General features: G+C 36.8%; 2 protein-coding genes across 2 annotated transcripts; one reads left to right on the forward strand and one right to left on the reverse strand.

The window, feature by feature from the left end:
- Nucleotides 1-4,292: 4,292 nt before the first annotated feature.
- On the reverse strand, nucleotides 4,293-9,031 carry DNAJB9 (DnaJ heat shock protein family (Hsp40) member B9). Its single transcript, XM_040472237.1, has 3 exons — nucleotides 8,882-9,031; nucleotides 6,771-6,997; nucleotides 4,293-5,793 (listed from the first exon to the last, which is right to left on the reverse strand). Exons 2-3 carry the CDS (start codon nucleotides 6,985-6,987, stop codon nucleotides 5,342-5,344), a joined length of 669 nt encoding a protein of 222 aa, XP_040328171.1. The 5' UTR covers nucleotides 6,988-6,997; nucleotides 8,882-9,031; the 3' UTR covers nucleotides 4,293-5,341.
- Nucleotides 9,032-9,219: 188 nt separating this feature from the next.
- THAP5 (THAP domain containing 5) lies at nucleotides 9,220-16,636 on the forward strand. Its single transcript, XM_040472234.1, has 3 exons — nucleotides 9,220-9,494; nucleotides 12,995-13,187; nucleotides 13,674-16,636. Exons 1-3 carry the CDS (start codon nucleotides 9,415-9,417, stop codon nucleotides 14,577-14,579), a joined length of 1,179 nt encoding a protein of 392 aa, XP_040328168.1. The 5' UTR covers nucleotides 9,220-9,414; the 3' UTR covers nucleotides 14,580-16,636.
- Nucleotides 16,637-23,618: the final 6,982 nt, after the last annotated feature.

Genomic DNA, 23,618 nt, shown 5'->3' on the forward strand with positions numbered 1-23,618 from the left:
TTCTTAGATTGCTTCTTTTCATATCTAAAAATATTCCCTTGGTGATTTCATTTAGTCTCAAGGTTTAAAATATTTTAAATTATATTTTGACAATTAAATTATATTCTGACAATTCCAAAGTATACATTTCAAGTTCAGCTCTCTTTTCAAATTCCAGGCATATCTCCACCCTCTAGATATTTTCTCAAAGTTGATATGTCCAAATTGAACTTCTGATCTTCCCTCTCAAATGTCTTTCTCCTTTAGCCCTCCCCCTCTTGTTAACAGCAACTATCTTTCTAGTTCTCTATAAACACAAAGCTTGGAATCATCCTTTTCTCTTTCATGTCTATATCCAAACCATAGGCAAATCTTGCTGGCTCTACCTGCAGATTGCACGTGGAATCCAACCACTTTCCACCATCTCTACTGCTATCATCCTGGAACACTGCATGAGCTACACCAATTTTTCATTCTGGAATACTAAAATAATTTAACTCACGTCTCTATTCCACTGTTGCCCCTCCACAGCCCATTATCAACACAGTGCTAAAATGATCTAACATGTATGGAAGATAAAGTCATTTATTTGTTCATAACTCAGTTATCACATCACATTGCAAGGCCAACTTCTTTATAAAAGGCAAAAGCCCTATGTGATATGCTCCTAATCCTCACCACATTTATAAACTCATGTCTAGCTACTCTCCTTGTTCACTGACCTCTAGCTACACTGGCTTCTTTGCTGTTCCTAGAACGTGTCACACATGCTTCCATCTTCCATGCAAATAACTCAAACCTGCGCAGATTCACCTTCTTAGTGAGGCCTGCACTGGCCATTCTGTTGAAAATTGCTTGATCTGCCTGCCCTCTCAATATCCCATATCCCTCCTCCGTGCTACATTTTTTCTGTAGAGTTTATCACCTAACATAGTAATTTACTTATTTGTTGTGGTTATTGCAGGTCTCCTTCCACTAGAATGTAAGCACTGGCACCCTATTATTATAATGAATAACAATAAATAGGACTGCACAACAAATTATCTAGCATGGAGGAGTAAAAATAATTTTCCCTCTTCCTCTCTAGGTTCTTGACTGAGACTCCTCTTTCCCCATCCCTCACCCTGTAATAAAAAAAAAATAAAAAAATAAAAATAAAAAAACCAGATTAACAGGAAAAAAAACCAAAGATATTTAATAACATGTATACCTCCAGTATACATGCGAGACACTCAGGAAAACTGAGTAACTTTCCAAAATGGCCCAACCATCTCCAGAGAAAGACAAAAGATGTTACGGTTGGGGGAGCCAGTTATGGAAGATTTTCAGGTAAAGCACAGTAAAAAAGAGTAAGGTTATTACACAGGTTTAAGTCCACATCTTCTCCATTCATCAGAGTTTCTAGTGATTTAGTTATCTTCCTCTTCCTAGTACAAGGGGAGACACCCTTACAAATTGAGATATTCCTTTCAAATATAAATATCTTTTACAAAAACAACATCCTCTTGTTTTTCAGAGCGTCTCCCATGTCTATAGTTTTTGTTTTTGTTTTTGTTTTTAAAGAAAAGTAATCAGCCTAAAATACTTTTTAGACCTAAAAGGCATATTTAGAGGTGGCAAATTCTGCTCTTCACTAGGTAGTTCCCCATACAGCAAGGTCTGGAGAAAAGCAGGGGAGGAGTTTGAGTAGCAAAGTTGACAGGAGAAAGAATCTGAATTTTGTAGTAGAAGGGTCCAAGTAAGTCCTGCATGATAGGGAACATATATACCACACATCTACAGTTATCTCCCAGTGACTTTGGTTGTAGTTGATGTTCATGTAAATTCATACCGCTTCATCTATCCTGTCTGACACCATCATCACATGGAAAGAAATCTTGGGAGAAGCAGGTTAAGTAAGACAAGGACCTCTGCCTGATTCACTGATGAAATATTTTATCATAAGTCTAGTACTACTAAATTTTTAAATTTAAGTTATCTCCTATTATCCCAATTATTTCCTGAATTATAGTTCTTTGTCAGGGTTGGATGTTGGGTTTTCCTTAAATGTCTGACATTCCTTGGACATCTGTGTTTAAGAAGGACTACATCAAATTCCAGATTGCTGTGAAAAGCAAGTTTCCTCAGAAATTAGATAGCCATTTGAACAGAAACTATGGTTCTGTGTAAGTTGTCAGGGCATCTCAACCAGCAGGCACCTGCAGGTATGTGGATGGCTTACAGAAGCTATTGTTTCCTACACATGCCCAAGTAAGGAGGCTTTACTCTGGGAGTGGAATGGTGTCATTACTCATCCTTCCCTTCCCCAAGCGAAAATTTACTTCACCTCTACTCTACCTTCTATAGCACCCCAATACCCTCACTGAGGAGCCTCCCTGGGAATAGGATAATCTGTTTCCTTGAAAATTTATTGTTTTAGGTTTTATCCTAAAGAAAAAGCTATCTCAGTTAATAGCAGTTTAGCTGGAGGAAAGAAGGGCAGGGGTTCCCAATGCAGTTCTTCAATTAATCAGCATGACTGAACACTGGCCCATTCCTTTTGTCTCCCCCCACCCCCCCCACCCAAACCTGAGCCTTAAAATTTCTCTAGGATACCTGGCCATGGTTCTCTTTTCTCTCAATCCAATCCCTTCTGCTTTATTCCCTCCTGGAATGTCTCAAAAATCCTCCTCTTCTCCAGAACTTTTAGGACTTCATTCTTATATTTTCTGTTATTGGGACCAAGAAAGAGGGAAAACAATCAGGGTTGATTATACTCAATCTGTCACCTGGAATTGAAGGTACCAGCATTAACATAAATATAAAAACTTTGGAGATCTACTGGTGGTACCAACATCTTCTTTCCTAGTGTGTTCTTTTAATTGCTAAATAAACTTTCACTTCAGAAAATTAAAATAACTACCCTAAGAATGTACAAATTTTTAATTGTCCTTCGGCAACCTGAATTCTCAAAGAACTAATCTCAGAATTGAAACTGAAACTCATAGCACAAACAATTGCCTAAAACCAACCGTCAGATCAGGAGTTAATTATGCCAATTCTGGAACACCAAAAAAATCTCATGCCTACTATATGCCCTATAGTATCTAATTCAAGACATATTCAATCCAGAAAACTTGGAAGAATTACAAAAATTCATTCAAGAAAAAGACTAAAAGTCACGTTATGGATATTACTATTTTGCTCAGAAGGAAAAAAAAGACTGGTAGATTTCCTGTATCGATTTGTGTAGGGAGGATAGATTAAGCTATTGTATTGATCATTTCTTAAATATAGTTTTCTATTTTTTACCATACACCTGTACAGACTAAAAAGAAGAAAATGCGTAAGTTATTGAGAAAACTTTTATGTTGATTACTGGTCTAACTTCCAGTTGCTTATATATCAAACTATACACACATAATACACATACCCCCATAGATTACCTAAGTATATTTTTGATATTTAGTTTGTATCTAAGGTGTGCATGACTCAGGGTCCATTTTTTCCTTGCAAAAATTATACCAAAGAGTCAAAAGGGAGGTTTAAAAAAAAAAAAAAGGGACATTCAAATAAATGTTCAGAATGGGAAAACAAGGGGTAATCTGGCCCAGAAGAAAAAGGGGACAGATGCTGACAATGTAAAGTTAATCCTGTTTGAGGTTTTTTGTTTTTGCTTTTTGCTGCATTTGTTCTGTTCATAGGCTACAGATAATCCTCAGACCAAAATTCAAGGTATGGCCATTTTCTTATCAAGCAAAAGAGGTAGATGGGGCATTTGGGTAGCTTAGTCAGTTAAGCCACCAACTCTTGATTTCAGCTTGGGTCATGATCTCACAGTTCCTGAGGTTCATGAGATTGAGCCCAGCATGGGTCTCGGAGCTGTCAATGCTCCCGTTCTCTCTTCCTCCTTCTCTGCCCCACCCCCTGCTCTCTCTCAAAAACTAATAAACATTAAAAAAAAAAAGTAGTAGGTATATCTTCCAGGAAATAATTAAGATTCATTAATTAATAATTTCATTTTCTTCAGTTTGAAAATTAAAGATGATTATTAACAAATATAGCTTTATGTAAAATCTCTTTTTCCCAATCAGGCCTAAAGAGGAAAGAATACTTGCTCCTAGCAAGCAAATACATCAAAATCATAATTAACAAAATCTTTAAACTACAAAAACTTGTGAGGGAAGGATGATAAGAAAGTAAGAGTTTTTCAGGGTTTCAGGTCAAAAATAACTTCTGGAATATGGTCTATGGTCAGCATAAGAAGCCCCATTGTTTATATATCCTCCATAGGTCCAGACTACAGAATAAACTTTTAACAATGACAACTGACGTCATATTGTAAATATTATATTTCTCTCACTCACACACAAGGTTTTATGAGACATTTACTAGTTTTAATGTATCCATAGGATTAATACTCATATGGAGTAGAATGCAAAAAGTGCAGAACTAAAGAAGTCAAATGAAAACAAAAGCACACATTTCTTAGGATTTAAAAATATTGCACATAATAAGTTTGCACAGAAATTACTGGCTGTTTGTATAAACAGAATGAGGTATTAGTCAATCTCTAGATAAAGATGAGTGCAAAGAAGAGGAACCACACACGAGATACATAAATTCATAGAAGACCTAGAGCGCCAATGACTAAGAGAAATGTGAAAAGATGTGTAAATAAGCTATGATTTCAACACTACAAAATCATTAGCCAGGGACCAAACATGTAACAATGTCTTGGCAATATTTCAAAAGTTTTCAACTGTCTTTCAGCCTAAATGGCTATAAGCAATACAATCATTTCCCTTACTCCAATTTTACTACAGAAAGGTATGGTTCTGTGGTAAATATTAAACCGTGACTTTCTGAAACTTTCAGTGGAAAGATACTATTATCCTTTGTTGAGTGACTCAATTACAGTTTCATGTACATTTAGCAACCCAAATCAGAGATGCTGCAGAGCATGCAACTTTAAATTAGCAAAGGTTTCACTGCAAAAACCACTGAAGTTCACAAATTTAAATCTACAGTAAGTTTTAAAGTTTAACTTTTAAATACGTATCAGGTGAACTCAATCTTTTCTCGGTAATAAAACTGGCCACGCAAGTAAGCCCAAGGGCAAGTAGAGAAAAAAAGACCAGGCAGAATTATAATATCTTTTGTTTTTTTTTAAAAAGAATGTTTCCTAATCAGGAAAATTAATAATTATCTATTTCTCTAACTGAATGTTGCTGAATTTTCAAAAACCATTTAAATACATTTAATATCTATATCAAGTTAAGTGAAATCATGCACTTGTCAAAATAGTTCACAGAAAACTGTTTTGCATCAAAGATATTGAAGAAGAGTCAACTAGTTGGATTTAGTGAGGACAAACAGTGAACTACTGTCCTGAACAGTCAGTGTATGTAGTAACCATATTTCCTCTTCGTTGTGTGACAGTCCTGCAGTGCTTGCTAGATCCATGGAATCTATTTTCAGTCTGTACTGTGTGCCGATTGGTGGTGTCAAAACCACTAAAAGAAAACATTTTCTCCATATCTTCAAACATGTCATCAAACAGTCCACCTCCAAAAGAAAACTCCTGGAAATGATGTCTTTGTCTACTGGAACCATCCTGGCGTGTCTGGAAGTGATTTTCAAAATGCTTCTTGGACCGAGTGTTTTGGTTTTGACCAAAAAATCCAAAGTCTTTAAATAAGTCATCAAAATTAAAGTTAAATGATTGCTCAAAAGGGCTTCCGTTACCTCTTTGTCCTTTACCATTAGTAAAAGCACTGTGTCCAAGTGTATCATACTCTTTTCGCCTGTTAGCATCTGAGAGTGTTTCATATGCTGAAGGAAATAAAAATATTAGTAACTGAAGGTAATCAAAATTACATATAACCCAACCTCTTCAAATAAGTGAATTCAATTCTCTATTTTAGGGAAGAATATCATACCATCAATAAAACCAAAACATTATAAACGCAGGAAAAAGGTAAAATGAAAGTTACAGTAGGCAGGGCCTTTGTCTTGTTCACTGTACAGTATCGGCCGTTAGCATATGCCTGCCCCCAATAAATATCCAATAAATACTTGTTAAATGAATGCTACCATTAGTTAAAGGTAAGCATATGGGTAACAATTAGTTATTTTTCATATTATTTGGGTAAAACCATTCTTGTATTAAATAACTTAATGGCTCAATATAACTTTAATTAGTTATATTTAGAAGAATTAAGATTTCTCACTTCCTTACGAGTTGAAGTCAATGTTTAACTCCAACTCTCTATTCAATTACCCCCATCCACCATTAATTACCATATGCTCAGTGCAACTTGTTTCAGGGCTAGTCTTAAGCTAAAATTTGTTTCATATTTTTTCTTTAAAGACAAATGTCGTTTTTAAACATAGATGAAAAAAAAACCCACATTTCAAAGTCTATTTAAACTTTTTATACTTAATATTTTTATATTTAATCTCCACACTTAGTAAAAACCATGTTTCATAGGTTAGCTTATAAGTTTTGGGAACCTAAAATTCCTTTTAACATGTAAACAATAAGCTACTTCATAAACAATAAAAGAAAGAAGTAATACATTATCAACATTTTAAGATCTATAGGTCAATAAAAATGCATACTACCATTTATCCATCCATCCAGGAATCAAAGTATTTATCATAAGAGTCTCAAGAATCTCCCTTTATTTAAATGTAGATCCCTCTCTGCCACCCACCTCCACAGTATCTCCAGATACATACACTTCTTAGCTATCATTCTCCTTTACTAGTTAATATCTGTGAGACCTCAGAGACAGTCATTTACTTACCTTCTGCAATCTCTCTGAATTTTGCTTCAGCATCAGGGCTCTTATTTTTGTCAGGATGGTACTTCATGGCCAACTTGTGAAAAGCTTTCTTGATTTGGCGCTCTGATGCTGATTTTGGCACACCTAAGATATCATAGTAACTTTTGGAGGCCAAAATTAATTCCGTTATCATTAAAATGCAGATTGCAAAGACGAAAACTGACTGGGGAGTAGCCATTTTTAATATCCTAAAAAAAAAAAAAAAAATTATCCATGGAGCTAACGTTAAGATTTTTTAAAAAGAAGCTCAGTGAACTTTTAGGATACAAGCTATACTTCCTGCAGTATTAACATTGTTAAGCATATAGTATCTTGTACTTGTTTCCATGTTATTTCATTTTACAGGCTTTATTACCCCTACATTGGTTGTAATCTTCTTGAAGGCAAATATAATTCAACCAAAGTGGGAAAAAAATCTTCTTTGCTTTACCTTTCCACTAATACTCTGGTCATACACAGAGTAGACACAAAAATACTCAATAACTGGGGGCGCCTGGGTGGCGCAGTCGGTTAAGCGTCCGACTTCAGCCAGGTCACGATCTCGCACTCCGTGAGTTCGAGCCCCGCGCCGGGCTCTGGGCTGGTGGCTCGGAGCCTGGAGCCTGTTTCCGATTCTGTGTCTCCCTCTCTCTCTGCCCCTCCCCCGTTCATGCTCTGTCTCTCTCTGTCCCAAAAATAAATAAAACGTTGAAAAAAAAAATTATAAAAAAAAATACTCAATAACTGATTTTTGCCAGTTAATACTGAAGATTCATCATTTGTAAACATTGTAAAAAGGGTGGGAAATCCAAATAATTTTTCAAAGGATGTCAATTTCCCTTTCAAAAATTCATATTCTAAAAGGATTAAAAATAAGAGTATTTAACTTCACAGAAAAAGTACATTACCAAGGTAAACAGCCCAGTAGGTCTGAATTGATAATCTTCCCTTCCTAAGAATGTACCAACTTCAGCCTTCATTTTGGCAAGGTGAGCCAAGTATTGCAAATAGAAAATCTCATCATAATAGTATTGACAATACAGTAGAATGTAATGATTTTTTAATTGTAACATCCCAAATATTTAACAGAAAAATGGATAAATGGGTTTTGTTAAAAACTTGTAATTAACAGAATTTAACATTTCTCCTAAGGCTACCAGAAAAACGAACTGTCATAGTCGTTACTTTGGATAAGCTAGTTATTTTCAAACTTCTCAGTAGTCATTAAAATATCTCTCTAACCTTAAAGAAGTTTTACATTAGATTTCAACTTAGAATTCTGGGTAGTATAGATTTAATGACTTGGGATTCAAAACGAATGTGATCCTGTTTTTTGAACTCTACTACAGGAGTTCTTAATAACCTATGATGACATTACAAGGCTGACGAAAGACATTACGGTTTGTGGAAACTGCCTGCCTTTCTCTCCTGTGGCATTTTCTGAGCGTAATTAGCAGATGGATTCCTCCTTTCCAGAGAGTTACTCATAGTCACGGGCACCGAGGATCAAGTACGACCGTCTAAAGAACGCAGAGGGAGTACTGCGGACGCCACAAAGACTGCAGGTACTTCCCTAGTCAAAGGGTGGGTCTGAAACTGACAGGGAGGCACCTATTACTGGTTTAATGAAGGTTACTCCACAGTTTAGTATCTGACACTTTTTTAGGAGACCGACTTTGTATTATACTGACTTCTCCTTCCCAAGAGGGACCCATCGGACAGCAGCCTGGGCCTTACTCCCCAGAGCCGGTGGCCGGTTGGGCTGCACTGTCCATCCCTTACCCCAAGACGACCCCATACGCGTCCAGTCCGTCCAGGCACCGCCCTCGCGGCTGTCCGCGGCCCGGAGGCCAGCCCTGGGAGGAGCTGTCCGACGCCCGAAAAAGCCAGCGGCCAACCCAAAACACAAAACGCCCTGTTCTGTGGTTCGGTCATCTCCTTTTTCCTCGTCCCTCAAGAACACCAGGCAGCCTGAAGCGCTTGCGACGACCGTGGCAACCACCGAGAGGTCAGTCTACAAAAACCGGCCGAAGCCCTGGGGACACTCTAAACACCACTCCCCGCGACCTCCCGGCCTCTCCCCACATCCTCACCCTCCGACTGCTGCTGCTCAACAGAGCAGAGGCGCCGGGAGACTGACGACCGGCTCCACACAGCTGCTCGGCCCGGCCCTTCGCCCAGGTCTCCACGGCCTCCCCTAGCCGGCGGGCGCCCCACTGCCGGTTGCACACCGACCTAACGCTCCGCCTGCCGCCGCCGCCGCGACCCCTCTCAGCCCGCTCCCCACTGGCCGGCGGCCGCTGCTAGCGCCGCCACCTCAGAAGACCTACACGAAACGCTTCCCTATTGGCTCCCGCTTCCCCACCTGACCCTGGCGCCCTACGCGCACGTGGAAAACTGTTGTTGCCGCTCAGCCTGTGCGTCACTTCCGGCCCCAACCTCCCGAAAGGGCCGTGCTGAAGCCTGAAGAAGCGGAAGTGAGTCGACTTTTGCAGCGTCTTTCCTCTCGGCCTATTCCGGCGCAGGCGCGGTGGCCTCGGACGGCCTGGACTTGCGGCACCACCTTGGCAAGGAGGTTCCGCCAGCGCCCCTCGTCGGCCTGGGCCTTCTGGGCCGCACCTGAGCGATGCCTCGCTATTGCGCAGCGATTTGCTGTAAGAACCGTCGGGGACGAAACAGTAAGGACCGGAAGCTGAGTTTTTATCCGTAAGTTGTCCTTCGAGCAGAAGCGTCAGACGCCTTGTCTTTGGGCCACTGTCCTGTGGCCGTTGTAGCCACGGTTTGGGGTTATCTGGAAATTCGTCCTCGGCTCTCCGGGCGTGGCTCTTCACTGCGCGGGAGAAGGATGTTAAGGGTCGAGTTGAGTTTACCTAGAAATGCCCTGGGCTAGGACACTGGGCTGGTGGCGAGGCATATAGGGGCCTTTTTGGGTGTTAAATAGCCCCCTAAAACAGTAGAGTTTGGGCGGTGCTCCGTGGATTTCCGAGCGTTTCCCCACCTCACCTGATCTCATTTTATTGTACGACGTTAACCACCACTTAAGGCACACATCAAACCCGCCGAGTGGGACGTTGCATTCACAGTTAATTTACACCTTCTGTGAGTTAGGTTGCATAGATGTTCTTAAGTCCTTCTTCTCCCGACGAAACTAAGGCCCTTCAGAAAGTAGGTTACCTTGAAAGTTCTGTGACAAAGCCAGGATTACAACCTGTGCCCTGCTCAGGGCTCTGTAGACTTTTTATTTGTACAGACAACAGGCTAAGTGTTGTTCCAAACTACTGCTGCCACGAAATATTTCCGTGAACCCACAGAAGTGTTCATTTTTATTCAGAAGAAGAGGGAAGCAGTAGTGACTCGGAGTCCAAGCTCCAAAGCCAGACTTAGTAGGTTCACAACATGGCTCCACTACTCTGTAGCTGAATGACCTTCTGCAAAGTTTGAACTCTCTGTGCCTGAGATCTCTCACCCGTGGAGTTATTAATTGTACCTACTTCACACTTTGTGTGTAAATAGGTAAAGCTGCACTTGACAGTCAATACGTGCTTAATATATGTGAGAATCAACATATTTGCAATATTCTGTTTCCTTTTTTTCTTGTTTGTAAAAATAATTCATTTAGCTCTAACCTGGTCGTCTTTTGTAGATTTTCACCAGCTATTTTTTGAAGCCTGTTTTACTTTAAACCAGAAACTCTGTGTTCGTGGATGATACAGTTGCTTTCCATGATCTTAACTAATGGAAAAAAAAAAAAAAAAAACCTGGTAACCCAAAATAACTTACATATGGCAATATTTCCAGGATTGTCTCCCACCCATAGCCCACAAGATGCAGAGTGACTTTTGAGAGGAATTGTTAGTTATCAATAGCTGTGGCTCTGAGAAGGTTTATAGCAAAAAATCATGTTAAACTTGATTTAGCCTCATATTTCCCAGATTTATTTGGCCTTGGATTTAGGGGGAATAATGCCAGACTCCAAATTCTTTTAAGTTAATCTTTCCATAGTTACTGTTTTTAAGGAGGGAAAAATAATAATGCCAGAGGAGGTCAATTGTAAAGATTTTTTTCCTCCAATTATGAATTTACTGAAAGTGGGTTTTTTATGTTTTTTATTTCCATATGTAGTCTGAAAAATAAAAATTGAATTAGTTTTAGTCCCCTAATAGCACCAAACTTGAAGAATTGAATTTGTTAATGCTAACACTGTAATAAGCTCTACTGTATACTAATTTGATAATTCAGTTTACATATGTATATAATATTCAGTTTATACTGTGATTATTTTATACTTTTGGGGGGATTAATACGGCATTGAAACAAAATTACTGAGCAAATTGAACCACACTGTAAAGATATGAAGTTGTTCAGGAAACCTATTCCAGGAGATTTCTTAGAGATTTACCTGCTGAGGAAGTATTGCAGTCCAGTTACTAATGAGGATATGCACAAACTGATTTTTTTAAATTATTTATTTATCTATTTATTTTTTAGTTTGGTAACTTAGTATAGGTACAATAGAAATAATCTGCAAACAGCGTGCTTATACATAAAATGACATTTAAAAATATTGTAAAAGGCATATTCCCTTTTTAGATGTAGCAGAAAAAGTATGAACTTACCTATGGCTAACAGAATTTAGGTCTTCTGAAAAGAAAATTATTTTTGCCTTTAAATGTCTTTTCTGGTTATGTGTGTTATACTTCCAACCTAAATTACTGATACATGCAAGGTTAAAAGTTTTTCAAACCATGTATGAATATTGTATCTATGGTAAGAACTTACAAAGGTAGATCATCTGATTATTCCATATAAGGGTATCTGGGTTAAAAATTATTTCCTACAAAGTACCCAGACTCCTTTTCCTTAGCATCTTCTAAAAAATTTTTTATTTTAATGTTTATCTTTATTTTTGAGACAGAGACAGAACATGAGTGGGGGAGGGGCAGAGAGAGAGGGAGACACAGAATCCAAAGCAGGCTCCAGGTTCTGAGGTGTCAGCACAGAGCCCGACGCCAGGCTCGAACTCGTCAACTGCAAGATCGTGACCTGAGCTGAAGTCGGATGCTCAACCGACTGAGCCACCAGGCACCCCTCCTTAGCATCTTATAAAGTTATCAATATTTGCAGGGGTGCGGGGGGAGGCATGCTATTACAAAGCATAACCTAAATGGTTGGTATTGAGAGGGAATGTATAATTGCTGCTTTCTATATAAGAAACCTTATGTCGTTACCATTTTTTAAAAATAAGAATTTAGACTTCTCATAAAATCATTGAAATATGAATTACTGTTAACTCTTGTTTAATGGAGTTTAACTGAAACCTATTTAGATTGGTAGGAAAAGTTTTCTCTCAGATTCTGTCATTAGCCTAATTTTGCCTATAACACACATTTCATTATGTTAGCACCAACTCTAAATAGAGGTTATTTTCAGTCCAGGAACAGCACAGAAAGAACTGTCTTACTTTTCTCTGTATTTTCTCTTTGATTTCAATTTCATGTTATAAAATATGAGTCTGTTCTTTACAATATTTTTAGTTCTTGTGTCAGTTCTCTTTCATAACTTGAATTTTAGGGTTCTCAGTTTATTGATCATATAAGTTTAGAAATAGTAGACTAAATTATGTATGGATAGATTTGAGGCTGATTCTGGTAAAGGGCATGGAATATTAGTACTTTTATAAAATATAGTATTCATTGTCAACTAAATCACTTACTTGAACTAACTTTTAAAAAAAATATTAATATTAATAAGGGCCTAAAGTTTAATACTTCCTTGAAATATAGAAAAGACACCATTTGACTTATTAGTATATAGTATCAGTATAGAATACATTTGAATAGGACTTTGTAGTTTATGCCAAGCTCTTTCCCAGTTCTAGGCAAAATATACAACAAAATAAAAATATAATATAATCCACAGAAAATATGAGTAGATTTTATCCTTTGTTGGAACACACATATTTTACTTGAAGAGACTCTGAGTTCTGTTTTACCAGCCAGTCTTCTCAAAAGCTTTGGCTACATCTCTTAGAGCTTACTCATCTTTCCTCGAGAGGGGATGTAGTAATTATCACAAAGATGCTCTTACATGGTAGGGACTGTTGCCTTGCTTTTGCAGCACTCAGTGCATAGTTTACCCTATGTATGCAGTCCTGGAACTTGGCAAAATTGTAAAAATATAGCAAAGTTTTCCTTTTTTAATTTCAGGTTTCCTCTACATGACAAAGAAAGACTTGAAAAATGGTTAAAGAATATGAAACGTGATTCATGGGTTCCCAGTAAATACCAGTTCCTGTGTAGTGACCATTTTACTCCTGACTCTCTTGACATCAGATGGGGTATTCGATATTTGAAACAAACTGCAATTCCAACAATATTTTCTTTGCCTGAAGATAATCAGGTATTGGAGGCAGAGCATAGGGGAGAGGGGGATAATGCAGGGTGGTAGGTTGCAGGGTCGCAGGTAATGAGGTTAAGGGAGGGAGAGGGAAAGATAACTGCTGGGGAAACAGATGCTTGAGAAAAAGGAAGAACTAATTTATGCTTTTACTAAAAGTATGATAATTAAAAAAATTAAACCATTGTGAAGCATACCTTAAGAACCAAAGATAACATGTGCATAAATCATTAAGTTATTGACATAAGATAGTGATCTAAGATTTTGTTACTGGTCTTTGAGTGATCTGAAATATTTCCATCATATATTGAATGTGCTTAATACTTTATAAAAAACACTTTGAAGTAATTTGAGTTGTTATATGCTTAGAACTTTTTTTAATTGCACATAAATTTGCTTGGCCAATTTATAATTAAATATTCAGCACTGACTAATAAGAGAATAAGGTTAGTGAGGACATCTTTAGAATTTGAAAATATTATTTTCTAGGAAAACGACCCTTCCAAAAAAATATCTCAGAAGAAAAAATTAGATGATGAGAAAGAAGTATGCCTAAAAGCCAAGTCACAAGAATCATTTGCATCAAATGAGCTAAAGAAAAATACAGTTAATACAGACATTCTCCCTGAACACACAGAATTACTTAATTCTACCTTGGTGAAGCCACCAGCTGCAAAAACAGAAGGTATACAAAATAACATATTAACTCTTAATCTGATTAAACAAGATATTGGAAAACCAGCATCTACCTTGGAAACATCAGTTACCCAAAACATAGGTGGTTTTCACACATCTTTTGAGAATCTCAATTCTACAACTATTACTTTGACAACTTCAAATTCAGAAGATATTCAACCATCTTTGGAAACCCAAGAAGTACTCGAAATCACTACGAATCATCTTGCTAATGCAAACTTTACAAATAATTCTGTGGAAATAAAGTCAGCACAGGAAAGTCCATTCTTATTCAGCACAATTACTCAAACAGTTGAAGAATTAAATACAAATAAAGAATCTGTTATTGCCATTTTTGTACCCACAGAAAATTCCAAACCTACGATTGATTCTTTTGTACCTGCTCAAAAAGAAACTGTGGAAATGGAAGATCTAGACGCTGAAGACTCCTTTTATAAGGATGTAGACTATGAGACAGAAGTTTTACAAATTGAACATTCTTACTGCAGACAAGATATAAATAAGGAACATCTCTGGCAGAAAGTCTCTAAACTACATTCAAAAATAACTCTTCTTGAGTTACAAGAACAACAGACTCTTGGAAGACTGAAGTCTTTGGAAGCTCTTATAAGGCAGCTAAAACAAGAAAACTGGCTCTCTGAAGAAAATGTCAAGATTATAGAAAACCACTTCACAACATATGAAGTTACTATGATATAGAGTGTTAAGAGGTTTTAAAGCTGTGACTTTTATATAAGCTTTTTGCAGCCAAACCAAATTATATGTAAAGTGAACTTTTTCCTGTATAAAGTTCTCATCTTAATGAAGCTAAGCGTTCTAATATTTTGAACTGTATCCTGTTCTTATAATGTTCATTTTTGGGAAAAACTAGAGAGTTGTTGGGCTGTAGAGAAAAAGTTTCACTATTTGGTAATCTTCTAAATTAAAGTTAAAATAGAGTGAATAAATAATATGGTAATATGATTCATAAAATGGGAGAGCATGGATATGGTGAAAGGGATCCGGAAGAGAAATAGACTCAGGTTATCAGTCCTGGTTCTACCATTAGCTTATGACTTGGGCAAGTTACTATTGAATCTCAGTCTGTAATCTGTAAAATAAGGGCACTTCCTAAATCTAGTCTGTTTATAGTTCTTTTCCTTTCTATTCAGGTACTTCTAATAGAACAGATTTTCTATAAGGTAATAAATACGTAATAATAGATATTGGCTAGCATTTGATGTTATTAACTATTGGATTATCCTCAAAATTCTGTGGTGTGTGACATTTTGACTATATAGTAATCTGTAGTAACAAAGGAAGGTACTCTTTTTATAATTTTATCCACTTGAACTAAAATAGCCATCCTTTAGCCAGTTCATAGAAGAGGTACATTAAACTTGAAAGAACATGTATTTCAGTACCGTATATGTAGCTGACCATCATAATACAGAGTCACTTAATCTTAACATTCTGTATTTAAGGTTATAATTTGCAAACCAAAGTTTTAATGAGGTTAATTTTTAAAAATCTATATATTACTTTATTTTAGAAATCATACCTTTTATCTGTTTAATGTGTAACTTTTAAAAATGTGTGCTTTTGTCATTTTTAAATTCCAGAATGATAGAGTAGTACTTAATATTCTACATGCCCACTTACATATATTTTATTAAAATACATAAGAAATTATAGATATTTGGTGATGTTCTTAGGCAAGTAGGAGAGAAATGGTGATATAAATAAAAATACTGCTTATATCCATATGAATTTTTTAAAATGTGAAAGCAAAGACTTAATGGGAACACAAATCTTGTAAATGTGAAATGTGAAAACAAAAATCTTGTAAAATTGTCACTTCATATAATTAAAATATGTTACTGATGGTGGTATTGAGCAAGTTCTGATCAGTGTGATTCATATTTTTTTCATCTTTTTTTTTTTTTAAATAAAAAATACTATTACTTATCTTCAAGAAAGATTTTGAGAATTCTTGAGGTAGCATGTTTTTGGTCCTCGAAGATAGGAGGTGCTCAATAAATATTAGTTGACTGCACAGCAAATAGTATACTAATTGTTTTGTAAATTCATGGTGATTGTTTTTGGCCACATTTTAGTTTTTTTAAGCTGATAATTGGTATTATATAAATATGTGTCTGCTAAATACAAAAAGTTGATTTAGACATGTCCTTATGTGATCATGGGAGAAAAAAAGAAAAAAACTTTAAATTTTTTCATAAATTGTGTGCAGATAATTGGTAGATTTAATATTGTTACCTTTAAGTATTCTTATATTTCATTTTTACAGTACTTTAATAAAAATAGTATAGATGTAAATAACCTTGATAAGTCATTATGAAGTAATGTTTCAACTCTGTTTTTAACTGTGTATATTGTAGTTATTTTCCATTTGTTTGAAGTTGTAGTTTACTCAGGAATAATTTAAACTCATTGTATTTCTTTAAATTTAATAAATTATAAATATTTAAGATATTTTCTTGGCCTGCCTATATTCAATTCGGGATGTTTCCAACCTGTTAACTTCTAAATATATTTGGGGATTCTGATGAATTTTATTTCTTACTTGCATTATTATAGCAATCTCTTAGCTAATCTTGCCATATTTTTAATCCCTTCCATATCATTGTGGATTCTGTCAGCTTTTTACTTCAACTATAGATCTAACTATAGCATCCACCCACTACTTAACTTTCCCAACTCAGAAATCTGAAATTACTCTTGAATACCTACAGAATAAAACCAAACTTGTTACTATATGTGATCCTATGTGATTGGCTTCATCATGTGTTCTAGCTGCACTACTTATTTAGCATTTTCCAAATATAGAGGTGACTTTCTTCCTGAAATTTAACCAGTCAAAATTGCGGTTTGATTGAATTCCATCTCCTTTTTTCCATTCAAAATTGTTTTCTCTCTGCTCCTACAGGGCTTCATTTTATAACACCATAACAGCGTTTACTGTATACTTTTTTACTTCATGATTTTTATGGGTGTTTTTTGACCAGATTGCAAGCTTTATAAGCAGAATTTTCATTAATCACTTATTTCTTTGACAGTGTAATATTCACTCAATAAATGTTTGGATGAACATTTTGAATTTGCCTACTTGATTCTTGTCACTTAAAATCAAGAACCTTCTTAACAGAATGGGTCCTTGATACCTTAGAATGTTTAGGGAAAGTTATAGATCTTTACATAATCGTTGAAACATTCTATGTCTCCAGTGGACAATACAGTTTACCAATTATCTGCCATGCCATCTCTGAATTTTGTGTGTGTGTGTGTGTGTGTGTGTGTGTGTGTGTGTGTGTGGTAGACTATCCCCACTCAAATATTTTCTGTTTTCTATCCTATATAATTAAAGAGGAAGTAAGTCCAAGTATGGCTATGGAATATATCTCATTCTGTATTCTTTCCTACACTGTGACCTTACCACTCTCTTATCAAGAGGTGAAATTTATTTCTCTACCTTTCTTAATCTGGTGGGCTATGTGAATGCTTTGACCAATAGAATACAGTGAAAGCGATGCAGCCAGTTCCAAACTTAGCCCTTAATTGGGTTGGCAGCTTTTACTTATTTGGAACAGTATCTCTTCGAATGCTAGATGCCCTCTAAAATGTGTGATTACCCTGATACCATACTGGAAAAGCCAAAGCCACATGGAGAGGCTCTAGAAGATGTGAAGAAGCCAAAAAGCAACTCAGTTTGTATCACAGAGTCCTGAAAGACCGTAATTGGAGTCAACAGGTATCTCTGGAATTGGAGGAAGAGGTGTGAAGACATGTTTTTTTAAAAGAATAGAATGGATATTAACAAGCAGTAGTCCTCACACAGCTTGGCAGGTGTCCCTTTCCTAAACTCAAAAGTTTGCAAGTTTATTCTCTGGAGAGGACAAAACAAATTCTTCAGAAAAGATCATGGGTATCCCTATACTATACTGAAAAAGAGGTATTAAGTGAAAGTTTATAGTGAAAGTTTGTATCATTAAGTGAAAGCTGAATAGTGAGCTCCAACCTAGCCTCTATCATATATTCAGTTCCCAGAACTGTGGCAACCAAACTTACACCCTTTAGTTTTCTCTTGGGAATTTGACAAACTCATGATGATGAAACAAGATTTCACATTGAGAGTTCCAGCTGGGTCCAGCTAAGTCACTCTTCAGTAGTGATTCTTAACCCTTAACTGCATCAAAATCACTCAAGAGGTTTTAAAATGTTTCATTACTCAATCTGATTCAGTTAGGTATAAAACCTGAGTATCTGTGGTTTAAAATTTTTCCCAGGTGATTCTCCTATACAGAAAAGTTGAGAATCCTTGCTCTACAGTAAAGCTTATGGACATGGCTCATCCCCCGAGTAAAGAGTTTCTCATCAGTGTCCTGCTGACAGTTGACAGTCAATTGTATTGGAGATAGCAACCAAAATAAGTACAAAACAGCAATTTAGAGAAAATACTGTTAAGTAGAAGAGTTAGGGGAAAGAACCAAACTATACTTAATACTCTTACTAAAAAGAGATGTATATTGTATACCTGAAAACAAAAACAATACATTTTTATTTCTTTAAAAAAATTTTTTTTTTAATTTTTTTTTTTAACGTTTATTTATTTTTGAGACAGAGAGAGACAGAGCATGAACGGGGGAGGGTCAGAGAGAGGGAGACACAGAATCTGAAACAGGCTCCAGGCTCTGAGCTGTCAGCACAGAGCCCGACGCGGGGCTCGAACTCACGGACCGTGAGATCATGACCTGAGCTGAAGTCGGCCGCTTAACCGACTGAGCCACCCAGGCGCCCCTCTTTAAAAATTTTTTTAATGTTTATTTCTGAGAGAGACAGAGACAGAATGCGAGTGGGTTGGGAAAGAGAGACAGGGAGACAAATCTGAAACAGGCTCCAGGCTTTGAGCTGTCAGCACAGAGCCCGACACGGGGCTCCAACTCAGGAGCTGTGAGATCATGACCTGAGCTGAAGTCGGACACTGAACTGAGTGAGCCCCCCGGGCGCCCCAACAATACATCTTTAAAAAGGAGTATTAAAAAGAACCCTAGTAATTTAGTGTGATATTAGGGACACACCGAGGCACATTCTTTTTAAAAATCAAAACTTTAGACACAAAAAGAGGATCTTATTTCATCAAGAAAAAATCCACAAAGGGTCAAGAATAGGACAGCTTCAAACCTCTGAATGGCTACACTGGAAGCAAGACAAGAGATCAATGATTTGCAAATTATGAGAAAAAGGTTTCCAAGATCAAATCCTGTATCCAAAGTCTCAAAATACTGCATCCTCTCTTTTCTAAGGCAGCTATTGGAAAATGCATCCTAGGGAAACAAGGCTGTAAAAGAAAATTAAGAGAATGGCCTGTCTTATAAAATTATACCTGTGATGATATTTTATCATTCAATTGATCCCGAGATTAGAAATAGGAAAAAGGAAATTCAAACTGAGAAAGAAGCAGAGAGAATCCCAAGTTGGTAGTTAAGGGAGGTCCCAATTTAATAGCCTGACCACCAGTCCAAATTAGAGTAGGGCAGAAGGCTCAGGGAGTTCTTCAAGAAGATAAAAATTGATAGAATAACTGACTGGGGTAGAATTTAGAGTTGAATGAATAGTAAATACAGAGAAAACTATGCAAACAAATCGGAACAAATACACAAAATATGTAGAATGGTCAAGCCGTTATTTCTTAGTACATACTAAGATACATAATTAAAATAATGTAGTTAAAAAATACATAGTTAAAAATACTTAGTACGTCGTTAAAATAATGTAAATACAATATAAGCACTGATGTATTAGGAAGATAATATGGGGCAGGGGGGGTGTGTGCCATGCACATCCATAGGCGTGCATATATAATTGTGCTGGGGCCAGGAGCAAGGAGTGGGATGATGTAATTGAAGCAAAATCCTCATCAACCATAGTGGGATATCAAAAGATAATGCCTAAATGCAAAAACTCTAAAAATAGCAAATTAAGCATATTATTTTGAGTTAAATAGGTAAATACATAAAGAATCCACATATGTCATTGGAAATTGTTGACTCAGGAGTAAGAAATGGAGAAGGACTGCAGTTTTTTGTTACAAGGCTTATAGGATGCTGACTTTTTAAGCACATGTTTAAGAGTAATGGGTTTATTTCTATACATCCTTTAGGACTGACCTATTCATTATTTTATCTACAAAGCCTTCATTTGCCTTTCCAGATGCCCTTTTTAGTCTATTAGCTACCTTTACTTTTCCTATTATAATACCTATCTACCAGTATCATTATTGCTTCTTTACTTGTTCTCATATCCCCAGTATAATTTTTCATACCTTCAAAGTATAAGCTTTTTACATGCTTTTAATAAAAGCTTCATTGTGTAGCACAATTTCTCATACAGAGTAGGAGCTCCATAAATACTTGTCAAGTAAGTAACTTGTCACCTACTAAACCATTTTTCAGGAATTATTTTGTTGGGTCTAATTCTGTCTCCACATTGAGATAATCACTGGATAAGTTAACCAATTTGCAGCTCCATGATGCATTATTGCCCCATTATTCAAGCAGGCTCTGTTAAATTACTAACTTGAATTATAATGTAAATAATGCTACTTTATTTTTAATTTTTTTTTTTTTATATTTGGAGACATTATAGCATCCAGTGGCCTGCAGCTTATAATCCACACAAATGTTCTGTAAATCTCACAAAAGCTTGAGAACATAGCTTTGACATATGGAATGCTACTTTAAATCTTTCATTGGCATGCTATAAATAGTACCTAGTAAATGTGAAGTACCATTTCTTCCAGACTAGAGTTTTGTAACTTGGAAGTGTGGACTTTAGGAAGTCTCCAGGAGGGTCACTGTACCCCCTAAAATTTAATGTGACATCTTATGTATATAGACATTTTTCTGGAACGAGAAGCCATAATAATTTCTATTATATTAGAAAAGGGATAAATGACTCCAAAAAATTTAGACAATGCAATAATACCTTACATTCTACATTGTGCCATAGATCATAAAGCTCTTTACATACTTTATTTCCTAAGCACTCTGCAACAAAGACATAAGAAAATGTGTATTCTAGATTTGAATACACAAAACCCCCACCAATTTAGCTATGTGGAATAGAACTGGGATTAAAAGGATAATCGGCCCATATCCGAAAATGGGCTGGGTAAATTCTACACAATTTTTAAGAGTTTCCAACCAGTGTTATTTCATATTTTCTGAAAAATAGATTTTAATGTTCAAATTAGTATATAGACTGTCAGAAAAACAAATTCAGAGATTATATAAGTACTGTTTTGATTTTTGGAAAATACTATTTAAGTACACTTGTTTCTTGGTTATTGAAATATAATTCAAAATAAGAAGCAATGGAACAGGAGCCAATTTCAGAGCGAGCCTAATCTTTGTTTTCCTCAGTGCATGGTTCAGGTTTTACATTAATAAAAATGCATAGTGTTTTTAATATGCACGACAGACTAGCATATCAAAAATGTGAAATGAGGTTAATTTTATTGAACTTGCCAATATGCTTAGTCTAGGGAAGATGAATTTACTGACATGAGACTAGAACATAGCTGAACCATGGATGAAAAAGAAGTCAATCAGTTCAATGATGGGGTATTAAAATATGAGGAGTTTGGGAGGAATGAGGTGGGAGAGCAAAGAGCCTCCTTCAGATTTTCCAGATAATCCTCAGGCAATCATTAAATAAGAAAGCATTCATCTATTCCTCCCTGGAACACTAAGTACTATGTTAAAGAGAGATTTGGTTTGCTGTGTTAAAATTTGGTGCTTTGGAGGTCTGAAACATCTTTTGGCATATTAACTTACAGTCCACATGCAAGTTTAGTTTTATTAACTTGGGAAATGAGAAAATATGAAGGGAAAATATGTGGTAGAATATAGGAGGGGCATAGAGCTGAGACTCAGAAGACTGAGCAGTCCGTCTTGCCTCAGAATTATAATCTGATCTCCTTTGTCAGGCAGAAGCACATTACTGGGTATCATCACAGAAATGCATTCCTGAAGACAAATACTATAAACAAAGCCTTTTACTGAGAAAGACAGCAAAGCCAGTCCAAGGCACAGTGAGGTAAGCTGCTCCTTCTTTAGCAATAGCAAAATACTGAGGATGAAGAGACACCATTACTAAGAACAGGGAGTGGAGCATTTGGTTTTAACAAGTAATGTTTGGCACAGGAGAAATTGCTTCCAAACTTAGATTAAGTATTCCCACAAATCTTCCCTTTCTGTCTTTCTTTTGTTAATCTGGGCAGAACTGAAACAAGAACTTCATGGGTGGTGGGGCCTATGTATCACTGAAGAACCAGTTGCAATGTCACCTTTTCCATGTGGACACACACACACACACACACCGCTTAGTTTTTCACTCCTCTGTCTTTACAAACTCTATATCATTATAACTAGATAATTCTTTGTTGTAATTACCACCTTACATATCAGGTCTCTCTGATTACATTGCAAGTTACTAAGAAGTGGAGATTAACACTTACTCATCTTTGTCACTATAGGGGAGGAAAAAATTTCTCTGCCTTCTTAGATTGAGTGTGTGGGCCTGTGAAACAAACTGACAAGAGAAAAACAGTTTATTAGCACATTAACACATGCATGGCACATACATGTGGGATAACTCAGCAATGGGTAACTAAAACGGGTGGTCAGAACTTGGGGCTTATATAGCATCTTAACAAAGAGAAGTGAGGGGCACCTGGGTGGCTCAGTTGGTTGAGCGTCCGACATTTGATTTTGGCTCAGAATATGATCCCAGGGTTGTGGAATTGAGCCTTGCATTGTTGCAGAGCCTGTTTAGGATTCTTTCCCTCTACCACTCTCCCCCACTCATTCTCTCCCTCTCTCTCTCTCTGTCTCTCTCTCGGGTAAAACAAAAAAACAAAGAGCAGTGTAAGACAAAGGTAAAGGGGTTTAGGTCCGTAGGGATGGCAAGTTATGGCAAGGTAAATATATGGAGGAAACTTAGGGAAGATAAGGGTTGTTTTAGTAAGTTTTTTTATGTAGCTTACTCTGATGCTGGTAAGTCTAGAGTTGTCTCTAGTAATTAAGAATTATCGTGCTCTTCCTAATATAGGAGAGAGCCAGAAGGTTTTGTGTGTGTGTGTGTGTGTGTGTGTGTGTGTGTGTGTGTGTCTGCGTGTGTGTGTGTGTCTGCTTCTTCTCAGTTGTCCTCAACTGAAAGCAAAGTGATATGTTTTGGGTTGACATAATCTGACCCCCTTTAGCACCTAGTAGGCCCTCAATTAGTTTTGGGAAAACACAATAATATGCTGTCTCTTGTGGCTATATTTGAATGACGGATGGTGGATAAAGTATATAGCATTATGCTTATGTCTAATTACTTTTAAATGCTATAGAACACTAACTTAATAAGAATTTTAAATTGCTCAGTTTCAAAGCCTATTCTAATTCAGTGCTGGCTCTTTTGCCCTAATGTGTATCTCAAATTTACCTGTTAACAGCAAATAGAAGTTTAAGATAGTTAAGAATAGGCAGGGGCGCCTGGGTGGCTCAGTCGGTTAAGCGTCCGACTTCAGCTCAGGTCACGATCTTGCGGTCCGTAAGTTCGAGCCCCGCATCGGGCTCTGGGCTGATGGCTCAGAGCCTGGAGCCTGCTTCCGATTCTGTGTCTCCCTCTCTCTCTGCCCCTCCCCCGTTCATGCTCTGTCTCTCTCTGTCTCAAAAATAAATAAAAAGGTAAAAA

Source organism: Herpailurus yagouaroundi, unplaced genomic scaffold (assembly GCF_014898765.1).
Source record: "Herpailurus yagouaroundi ecotype Mexico unplaced genomic scaffold, PumYag 100, whole genome shotgun sequence".
NCBI classification, from domain to species: Eukaryota; Metazoa; Chordata; class Mammalia; order Carnivora; family Felidae; genus Herpailurus; species Herpailurus yagouaroundi.

What these genes read in the sequence shown, in the direction of transcription:
- DNAJB9 (XM_040472237.1), bottom strand. Translation starts at nt 6,987, where the DNA reads ATGGCTACTCCCCAGTCAGTTTTCGTCTTTGCAATCTGCATTTTAATG. An exon ending in ATTCAGAGAGATTGCAGAAG is followed by an intron (nt 5,794 to 6,770) that starts GTAAGTAAATGA and finishes TATTTCCTTCAG; the next exon opens with CATATGAAACACTCTCAGAT.
- THAP5 (XM_040472234.1), top strand. Translation starts at nt 9,415, where the DNA reads ATGCCTCGCTATTGCGCAGCGATTTGCTGTAAGAACCGTCGGGGACGA. An exon ending in CGGAAGCTGAGTTTTTATCC is followed by an intron (nt 9,495 to 12,994) that starts GTAAGTTGTCCT and finishes TTTTAATTTCAG; the next exon opens with GTTTCCTCTACATGACAAAG. An exon ending in CTTTGCCTGAAGATAATCAG is followed by an intron (nt 13,188 to 13,673) that starts GTATTGGAGGCA and finishes ATTATTTTCTAG; the next exon opens with GAAAACGACCCTTCCAAAAA.